Below are 11,725 nucleotides of genomic sequence, written 5' to 3' on the forward strand. Positions count from 1 at the left end.
GAAGGAGGTTCTGGAGAGCATTCTTTTTTCTTTGTGTGGATTGTTAATGCTGGAAATTAGTCTCCAAGAGTAGAAACATTTTTCTTTCGAAAGGAATATGTTGAAATATTAATTGAATTATCCGATGCTAGGATTAACCAAGCAAATGGAGTTTTTCCTGTATTATTCTATACTGCCTTTGAAACCTAAAAAAATTAATTCTTTTCATGTGGACGTAGTAGCTAATACTTGTTACTTTGTTAGTAAACCAAGTCAAATTTATGTGTTGTTCTATTCTAAGTCTTTGTTTGTTAATTGCTTCTGTCTCAACACATTACATGCCACATTATAAATCAAATACTTCCTCCGTTTCTAAATAAGTGCAACATTTGCATAGTATTTACTATTCACAGTTTAAACTTTAATTAGCTTTGGTGATTTACATTTTAGGAAAAACATAGTCATGTGGGATCTTGTTAGATTCATCTGAATGTGAATTTTTTTAATATCAACTTTTTATAATTTTTACTTATTGATAATTAAAGATATTAATGGTTAAAATAATGCATTGGCAAACGTGAAAACAAGAAGTGTTGCACTTATTTAGAAACAGAGGAAGTATTAAACCAACTTAATTTTAGCAATAGTAATTCCCATAACAAAGAAACAGTAATTATCAATAAATTAGTATTGGCATCAGTAACTTTTCCACTCTAAATGCACTTGACACATATGTTTGTGATGTTTTGTAGACCAAATATTAAAGCAACCTTAATTTACACAAGAATATTCACATTTCACAATATGAAAAGATATGAAGATTTGAAGAAATTGCATCAATTGATAATTTACATAGTCAAAGATTTGTAGTTGGGTCTTCAAAAGTGTGCGTGAACATGGGAACATGACTGACTAATATGACTACTCTCTCTCCATGAAGTGGGCCCACTGACACGTGTCTAAGAGCTCACACATCAAGGTTGAGGTATGCACGACTTTTCTGCCAACTTACGCCGAATGTTTCAACATTCCAACGACTCTCTCTATTACCGCCGTCGCGTCACCGAACCGTTCCCCAAAATTTCGCCTTTTTTTCCCCCACACTCAAAAGGGTTTTGTTAGATATTAAATATATTCCTAAATATAGGACAATTACCAATTTAATCATCGTTATCCCTTTCACCTTGGTGTCAAAACTTGACTCGATGTGTCAACTCGCCCCGACTCGATATCCAACTCGAAACGACTCGACCCGGCACCCGAAGGCGAGGGCAATGGCGACCGTTTTTCCCTACTCAATATCCTCTTCAGTGAAAGTATCCGACTCGTTGGCGATTTAAACCCGTGACCCGGGGACCGACTCGGTCCGCACTCGTCCGAGTTCGACCCCGGGAAACAAAAGCTCTGGCTTCGCCTCGGCACCTCAATCGACACACCCACCAAATCCAACCCTTTCCTCCTCCCAACCAATGACGACGATGAAGATGACGATCCTAGTGAGCCTGCGGTGGTGGACTCACCCTCACTCGGCCTCGCACCCTGGCCCAACTCGGGCACAGTAGCGAGTTGACTCTGAGTCAACTCAGACAACTCGACGACAACCTCATCCGCCGCCGAGGAAACCGCCGTGATCGGAGGAACATCGGCGGCGTCGACGGGGGATCGACAGAGGGGACACGTGGAGTGAGAATGGAACCACATGTCAATGCACTCGACGTGAAAACAATGCTTGCATTTGGGCAACATGCGCCCCTGCTCTTTTTCCTCAAATTCCGATAAACATACGGCGCATTCTACTACCTCCTCATCATCATCATTAGCTCCTCCCGCTTTAGCAAACGCGAAGGTGGGAAGGGATTTAAGCACGTCCGCGTCTAGGCCGCGCGTGGAGGAAGCGACAATGTTGGCGGGATTATCGGGCTCGATGTAGAATACAAGGTGAGTACGCCGACGGGCGCGTCGGATCTGACGACGACGCGTGCGTAAGATGTACCAACGAGCGTAGACGTGGAGACAGACCATAATTACGACGACGGCAAAGAGGATGATGATGGCGCTTAGCATGATCCGACCGCTAAGTGCGTAACCTTTTGGTTCCGACACGTAAGTGTCAGGAACATGTTGATTATCATTCGCCATTGTTTTGGTTAACAGATACAGAAAATGTGGAGTTGTTATTGTAATGGAGGGGAGAGAGAGAAGAAAATGGGTTTAATAAGAAAGAAGGAAAGTTCAAAGAAAGTTTCGTAGTTGAAGTTTGGACTTAATAAGAGAGATGGGAGTGCACAAAGAGACGGCAGACCGCCCTAGTTGACGCGGGATTTTATGGGTAAAAAAGGGATTGCAAAGTTGTTTGGTGAGTATGAATTTTGGTCTTTGAAGGTTGTCACGTAAACAGACTTTTTCCACGACTTTTCGTATGGGAAATTACTTGGCATTTGCAATTTCTAAATGGGTAACTTATACCTTAGTATATGTAGTATTTCCACTCAAGGAAATTTGTAGAATGGGGTAATTACTTAAGAGTTGAAGCTTAATTATTGTCTCATGACGTGGGATCAACCTGAAAGCAACTTGTGGTCTCAATTCTTGACTTCACACATATTAAGGATTTGTTGTCCTAGACTTTTTTTAAGGGTTTGTTAAAAATCTAACTTACGGCAATATAATTTTGCAAAATTAAGTTAAGTTTTATGAAAATAATTTAAATTTAACAAACAATTTACAAAAATTTTATATGTAAAACTCGACAAAAATAAGTAAACTTTGTTCAACCCTACTAGATATATATAAGGAGATCGTATTTTCAATTTTTTTTAGAAAAGAAAAATGATCAATTGTTATTATTGCTTGACAAGCCTACATTTATTTTTCTTGAAAGATTTGCTATGATATTTCATTATTAATCTATTTTCTTTGGAACGTATATCCTTTTTTTTTATACTTTCTTTGTATCTTTTCATCTTTCATACTTTCGTTGTGCGCATTCGTCGATGCATTTCTTTGATCTTCATTAATTTTATTACAACTTACTAAAAATTATAACGATTGAATATTAAAAAGATGCTTATTGAGGCGAATCAAATAAGACTAGAGATGACAATGGGTAGGATCTGGACAGGGTCCTCTAGGATCCGGATCCAGATCCGTTTCTTAGGCAAGGATCCATATCCTACCCGGATCCACTGGGTAATAGAATGAGGATCCAGATCCGTATGGATCCTACGGATCCGGGTCCTAAACGGATCCAAAACGGATCCTTGCCTATTGTCTTCAAATTACCCTAATTTTCACAATAATAAAAGATTTCAAACAATAAAGTCATCTAATATCAACCAAAAATAACATTTAATTTTTGAAAAATAACTATTGCAACTACTTACAATGATTCAATGATCAAACGATAGATTAGTTATTGACCCAATTTTCGAACTTAATTATCCAGTAAATTCGTACAAAAATCACACATTAATTATAACTATAATCCGAAATTCAAGCGAAAATCCGTTTTACATGTAATAACAAATATTATAATATTATCAAAATATAATATTAAATTATAATAATATTATAAAAACGGGTAAATGGATCTGGATCCGGGTAATTATCTAGGACCCGGTCCAGATCCGTTTTTTTCAAGGAGGATCCAGATCCTACCCGGATCCATAGGGTCCAAAATTTGAGGATCCATATTCGTTAAAAATGGATTTGGATCCATGGATCCGGATAGGGTCCATTACCCACTGCCATCTCTAAATAAGACCCCATATGACTATACTTATTTTTTCTTACATATCGAGAAAAAATTAAAGGATTATCTTGAATTGTGAATAGTGTGAAGATTCCAATCGAGAAAGATAAAAAGATATAAAGGGAGTATATCTTTATTGACTTCATGACCAATTTGCAGCAAAATAAACGCAACTTAATAGAACATGCGGTCTAATTTTATCATAAAATTAGACAAGTTATTGAAGCCTATATTATTCTACAAGCCCATTTAATCTCACTCTAACCCAACACATCCTAGACATCTTGCACCAATCTAGTTTTCCTTTCTCTTCTCCTCCCTTTGTTTCCTATTGAATCTCGAATTACAACATACAATTTCAAAAAATTACATGTAAGTTTTACTGAATGGATTAAACTAGTCACTAAATGGATCAAAGAATGTCATTATTAATTGAATTAAAACTAGTCATTGAATCGATTAACTCGATGACTAAATAGATCAAATTAATCATTATATTAAAAAAAGATGGTCCATGCTCTTCTTAATATTGGGTTTGGATTATACCTAATTTTAATTTAAAAGTAGGTGGTCTCTTACAAGACCAATTGCAAAATTTAGATGTTATTCTAAGAACTTTTGCTAACAGACGATGTAAAATATATCATTTCGAGTTCCAATAAACAAGTACATATATACTCCGTTCTTTTTAATAGGTAGATTTTATTTTTTGGAAAAACCAAGGCAAATGGAAAAAATATGTGAGAGAAAGAATGAAGGCAAGATAAAGTATGTAAAAAAAACTAGGTGAAAATGTCCTAAAACTAAGAGAAAGCATATTAGAATCTGCGGATCATATTACCTAAATGTAGAAAAGTAAAAGCGTAGCTATTAGAACACCAAAAGGTTTAAAAAAAAAAAAAAGTGTAACTGTAACATCCTACCTCTAAGTATCTTCATTAGGTTAATTAATTTTGATTATTAGTAGCAAAAAACTTAGCTTTTGGTCGGTGCTTTACTGTCGTACTTTCGTTAGAAAAGTAAAAGGCAACATACTTACATAATTCAACATATAATGATGTGAAAACTTAAATATACTAGATTATATAAATTAAAATAAAACATAGTTATTGTTATAAAACTAAATATTTACCTAAGTTACAAAAATTAGAAATGTTTGAGTTATTTTATAACAATTCCTCACTGCTAAGTCATTCCGTCACCCCCATTGGTACCTAAAATAGATAAATAAAACGTCATGAGCCGAGACCCGGTAACATACTACTCTAACAACATAGATTCATTTCAACTTATTTTTATTTGAAAATAAGGAGAAGAGAATATTGCAAACATCATTTCATAAATTTATAATTTGATAATAGAAATCCAACCATTATGACATATTATCCTTTTTTATAATCTTAAATCATTATTAATGGTAATTTGACGAGTACAACATCATAATCATTAAACCGAAAGGCAGACACAACAAAGATGACACTTGTGGTGCCCATAACATTATTCCGAAAGGCGGTCACAACAAATGTGACATTTGCGGTGTCATATATATATATATATATATATATATATATATATATATATATATATGGAAGTGTTACAAAAAAAGTAACGCTTTCGGTGTCCATATTCGAAAGGCGGTAACAACAAATGTGACACTTGCGGTGCCCATAAAGTATTGTCAAGAACAATCTTTCACTTTCATTTATCATGTTTCGTGATTTTTAAGTGTATATTATAAAAACATCTCTTGAGCATCATGAAAACCAATTTATCATTATATCATCATAAACATCATTTAACAAAACATTTCATATCCCGCAATCCATAAATACATATTATCAAAACATTATGTAAAAGCATCATAAAACATAGTTGGAAGGGGAGTGCGGGTATTAGTAGTAGACGTTACCTCGAGTCGTGATTGTTATACTTGATATCCGGGGGAGGCTTGTAATATCTAGGGTTGTGAAGTTTTGGAACGGGACCCGAATTCGGACCAGTGGACCGAAATTCCTTTTTTTTTTTGTAAAAATAGGTTTAAGGTTTTAAAAAAAGTTTGAGACTTAGAAAGTTAAAAACTATCTTTATTGCCTTTAAGATTATTTGTTGACCCTTGAGTTTTGAAGATGACTTAACCACAAAAGACATAGTGTATTTTATTTATGTTGTTGCAAGGTAATTCATTCCCGAGCAAAGAGAATACTTGATTGAAGATTAAAACGGGGAATTAATCAAAGATCGAAGTAAAGATGTTGGAGTGATGAAGAATCAAGCATGGAATGAAGACTATAATACATTAGGGTGTATTTATTATCTTCATGTTAAGGTTGAGTGTAAGCTCAATTAAGTTCGTGGTGAATTCTCAAAGGAACTTGAGTCTGTTCCCATGACAGGAACAGACCTGGCACTATTAGGAACAAGGTTAGGGAACAAGACTTAAAACTGGTTTAGGAACACCTAAGAGTCCCTAAAGTTGTGCGCCTAACTCTAAGTGAGCGCCCAATATGTTAGTTAGAGTTTTTAAGGTTGTTTTAACTAAGATCCACTATTTTAGGGAATTTAGTTTAAGTTTGTTAGGAAAAGATTTTAAAAATATTTTCTGATTTTATATAACCGATTTTAAAATCTTATCTTTTATCTTTTATATTTTATTTAAAATATGTTGTTTTCAAAATAAAATATCTTTCCGGTTTTTAAAGATTTCGTTTTTAAAATATAAAACTGATTTTAGTTTTTATTAAAGTTATTCTTAAAAGATATTTTTCTAAAATCTAGCTAAAGTAAATATTTTATTTATTTCCTAAAAATTGGATTACACGCCTAAAGCTACTACTACACGTTTTTGTAGTTAGTGGATTTAGTGGCTTAGTTAATTATCCTCCAAGTATTTAAATGAGTTTAATTATTCCTCAAGTTTTGTAAAACCACGTAATATGTTACTGCTTCTCTTATGAAGTGAAGTAGTGGATTAGTGGGTTATTTACTTGTCATGGAATAAAGTAAGGGTTTGTTGTCCTAGATTTTTTTAAGGGGTTTGTTTTGATCTAACTTATGACAATATATTTTTGCACAATTAAGTTAAGTTTCATGAAAATAATTTAAATTTAACAAACAATTTACAAAAATTTTATATGTAAAATTCGACAAAAGTAAGTAAAATTTGTTCAACCCTACTATATATATATATATATATATATATATATATATATTATATATATATATATTTATATATTATATATATGTAGTCATATAGAAGTGAGTTCATATGAGAATGTATACTTACATGAGAAATTAGAATGAATTTTACACGCCATAACTCTTATGAATAAGTGATGTAACTCTAATGAAAAAGTGATGTAACTCCAAAAACAAAATATTTGAAAAAAAAATTCAAAAACAAAACAAATTTTTTTTTGAATTCAAAATTTTTTAGAGGGATATAACTCTAATGAATAAGTGTTGTAACTCTAAATCAATCGTGTGGTTGAGATTCATTCTCATTTCCCATGTAAGGAGCATTCTCATGTGATCTTCCCCTATATATATATATATATATATATATATATATATATATATATATATATATATATATATATATAAGGAGATCGTATTTTCATTTTTTTGAAAAGGAAAATGATCAATTGTTATTATAGTTTAATTTCAAACTATTCCAACTCTCCGAGATAATAATATTGCTTAACAAGCCTTCATTTATTTTTCTTGAAATATTTGCTATGATATTTCATTATTAATCTATTTTCTTTGGAACGTATGTCCTTTTTTTATACTTTTTTTGTATCTTTTTATCTTTCATACTCTCATTGTGCGCGTTCATCAATGCATTTCTTGGATCTTAATTATCTTTTATTACAAATTACTAAAAATTATAACGATTGAATATTAAAAAGATGCTTATTGAGGCGAATCAAATAAGACCCCATATGACTATGCTTATTTTTTCTTATATATCGAGAAAAAAATTAAAGGATTATCTTGAATTGTAAATATTGTCAAGATTTCAATTGAGAAAGATAAAAAGATACAAAGGGAGTATATCTTTATTGACTTTATGAACAATTTGCAGCAAAAGTAACACAAGTTGAAGCCTAGATTATTATAGAAGTTCATTTCATATCACTCTAATCCAACACTATCCTAGACATCTTGCACCAATCTAGTTTTCCTTACCCTTCTCATCCCTTTGTTTCCCTTTGAATCTCGAATTACAACATGCAATTCCAAAAACTTACTTGTCAGTCTTACTGAATGGATTAAACTAGTCACTAAATGGATTAAAGAATGTGATTACTGATTGAATTAAAACTACTCACTGAATGGATTAACTCGATCACTAAATAGATCAAATTAATCATTATATTAAAAAAAAAAGGTGGTACATGCTCTTCTTGGTATTGGGTTTGTAGGGATGACAATTGGGCGGGGCAGGTGCGGAGGATGGTACCCCCACACCCGCATTAAATTATCATCCCTATCCCCGCCCCACCACCCATTGCGGGGGAAGATTCCATCCCCATCACCACCCCACCACCCATTGCAGGGGGAAATTCTAGAACCACCCCCGCCCCACCCCCGCACCCGAGTCATACCCACTTCATCCCCGCAAAAAATCCACCAAAAAAATCTACCATAAGCCCATTATAGTTATCTACTTCACAAAATCACAATATAATATAGTAAAAGAAAAGTTAAAATACATTAACAAAGGCAAATGTTTTACTACATTTCAAAAGTGTCTTCAAATACATTAGTAATATATGTACATAAATAGAATTTCAATAATAAATATGCGAGGCAGGGGTGGGGCGGGCGGGGGTGGGGCGGGGCAGGCGGGGATGGGGCGGGTATAACATAAAATCCACACCCGCTCCACCACCTATTGCAGGTACAATTTTAATCCCCATCCCCGCCCCATCCCTGCAAAACCTAGACCCATCCCCGCCCCAATTGGGCGGGGATGGGGCGGATCTCCTACTTCACCCGCCCCACTATCATCCCTAGGTTTAGATTGTACCTAATTTTAATTTAAAAGTAGTAAGTAGGTGGTCTCTTACATAAATTGCAAAGTTTAGATGCTATTCTAAGAACTTTTGCTAGCAAACGATGTAAAATATATCCTTTCGAGTTCCAATAAACAAGTACATATATACTCTGTTCTTTTTAATAGATAGATTTTATTTTTTGGAAAAACCAAAGCAAATGGAAAAAAACATGTGAGAGAAAGTGTGAAGGCAAGATAGAGTATGTAAAAAAAAAGTAGGTGAAAATGTCCTGAAACTGAGAAAAAGCATATTAGAATTTGTGGATCATATTACTTAAATGTAGAAAAGTATAAGAGTAGCTATTAGAACACCAAAAGGTTTAAATAGGAAAGTGTAACTATAACATCCAACCTCTAAACATTTTTATTAGGTTAATTAATCTTGATTATTAGTAGCAAAAAACTTAGCTTTTGGTCGGTGCATTAATGTCGTAGAAAAGTACAAGACAACATACTTACATAATTCAACATATATTGATGTGAAAACTTAAACATACTAGATTATATAAATTAAAAAACAAAAAACAGAGGTATTGTTAATAAAACTAACTATTTACCTAAGTTACAAAAATTATAAATGTTTGAGTCATTTTAATAACAATTCCTTACTGCTAAGTCATTCCGTCACCCTTATTGGTACCTAAAATAATAGAAAAATAAAACGTCATGAGCCGAGGCCCAGTAACATACTATTCTGACAACGTAGATTCATTTCAACTCATTTTATTTGAAAACAGGGAGAAGAGAATATCGCAAACATCATTTCATAAACTTATAATTTGATAATAAAAATCCAACATTTATGACATACTATCCTTTTTATAATCTTAAATCATTATTAATGGTAACTTAATCATTATTAATGGTAACTCGATGAGTACAACATCATAATCATTAAACCAGTAGGCGCCACAACAAAGGTGACACTTGTGGTGTCCATAACATTATTTCGAAAGGCGGTCACAACAAATGTATTACTTGCGGTGCCCATAACATTAATTTGAAAGGCGGTCATAATAAATGTGACACTTGCAGTGCCTATAAAGTACTTTAAAGAACATTTTTTCACTTTCATTTATCATGTTTCGTGATTTTTAAGTATATTTCATAAAAACATTTCTTGAGCATCATGAAAACCAATTTATCATTATATCATCATATTAATAAACATCATTTAACAAAACATTTCATTCTCGCAATCCATAAAAATATATTATCAAAACATTTTGTAAAAGCATCATAAAACATAGTTGGAAGGGGAGCATGGGTGTTAGCAGTAGACGTTACCTCGAGTCGCGATTATTATACTTGATAGACGGGAGAGGCTTGTAATATCTAGGGTTGTGAAGTTTTGGAACGGGATCTGAATTCGAACCGAAACTGGACCGGTGGACCGGAATTCCTTTTTTGCGGTTAAAGAAGGTTTAAGGTTAAAAAAAAAGTTTAAGACTTAGAAAGTTAGAAACTTAAAACCTCATCTTTATTACTTTTAAAATTATTGATTTTAGAATTATTAGATTTTAATCTATCAAATTTATAAATATGTTTGAACTTAAGCAAAGTAGTTTTTTCAATAAAAAAAATACAAATTTCGGTCCAAAACCGGACCAAACTAGATTCCGGTCCGGTCCGAGACCGGTGCACAGCCCTAGTATTATCCCTTTTTCTTTATAATCTATTCAGGTTTTAATAAAGGTGTACACCCCTAATATTAATATTTTATTATGGATTTCAAGCTCTAAGATCCATTTCCATCATGTGCCCATTATAAGAAGTAGTTTAATATGAATTATTAGAGTTTATTTAACTAATGGTTATAGAATTTCATTGTCACTATTAAACTTTTTTTTTTTTTTTGATAAGGAAAACTGACTTAGACTGACCCCCTAATCTGGGGGCCAGCCTAAAACATCCTTTTCGGATATTATCACTATTAAACTATGATTCATGACTTTACTAGATTGGTTAAGAGGGTCCTTTTATAATAGATGACATAGTTATGTTTTAAATCCAACTTAAGCAAAACTATTTAGTAAAAACCACTAGTTATATAAGGTTTATGAAAATTCATATACAATGATTTGAAAGTGTGATTATAAAACTTTCATATTTTATTTAGTTTAGTACTAAAATTATCATCTACTAATTATTAGGCTCCTATGAAAGCTAGGGAGTGGGATTCATATTATCAAGCTAATAAGTGAGAGCAAGTACTCATTATATTCTTCCATTTACATTACTTCAAATTACTAATAGAACTTATCAATGGTTAATTAATATATATTTCACATTGGCTTACCAACTAATAATTCAAGTGTACATAAGTAGTACTTCCTGCGTTTCATAATATTTGCAACACTTTTCATTTAGGGGTGTTCCAAAATAAATGCAACTTTTTTTTGTTTCCTTATTTAGTAAGTTTTTGGGAATGAAATTACTTAAATACCCTTACTTTATAAGATAAGTATTGATTACATACTCTAATCTAAAACAATTAAACTACCTAATCGCTCTCCTAACTACTCCATAATCTTCCACCCACAACCATTCCATCACCCCACCACCCCACCCCACCACGAAAACCCAACCTATTCCCCACCACCTCCACTCTCTCCTCCCTCATGCCTTCGACACAATACTAAAGCCACCATTGTCGGAATTTTGAGCGTCCTCTCTCTCCTCCCTCACGCCCTCTCTCTCCGCTAAATCCACCATCACTACGAAGTCGAGCAAAGACGAACGGACGACGAAGAACCAATCCACCATTGCTGCGAAGTCGAGCGAAGACGAACGAATGACGAAGAACCAATCCACCACTGCTGCTCAGACGAGCGAAGACGAAGCATTTGACTGGGAAGCCTTCATCTTCTTGGTTCTTCGTCTTCATCGATCTCCTTTGTTCTTCTAGGTGTTTTCCTTCGTCTTCATCTTCTTTG

The 11,725-nt window shown here is 33.4% G+C and overlaps 1 protein-coding gene across 1 annotated transcript; it reads right to left on the reverse strand.

Moving 5' to 3' along the window:
* Positions 1-635: 635 nt before the first annotated feature.
* Positions 636-2,461, reverse strand: LOC104906518 (RING-H2 finger protein ATL2). Its single transcript, XM_010695283.4, has one exon. The coding sequence runs from the start codon at positions 2,116-2,118 to the stop codon at positions 1,159-1,161; it is 960 nt and encodes a 319-aa protein (XP_010693585.2). The 5' UTR covers positions 2,119-2,461; the 3' UTR covers positions 636-1,158.
* Positions 2,462-11,725: the final 9,264 nt, after the last annotated feature.

The sequence above is a fragment of the Beta vulgaris genome, chromosome 3 (assembly GCF_026745355.1).
Source record: "Beta vulgaris subsp. vulgaris cultivar EL10 chromosome 3, EL10.2, whole genome shotgun sequence".
NCBI lineage: Eukaryota > Viridiplantae > Streptophyta > Magnoliopsida > Caryophyllales > Amaranthaceae > Beta > Beta vulgaris.

Bases quoted from the DNA above. Each gene is read 5' to 3' on its own strand.
- LOC104906518 (XM_010695283.4), bottom strand. From the start codon at position 2,118: ATGGCGAATGATAATCAACATGTTCCTGACACTTACGTGTCGGAACCA.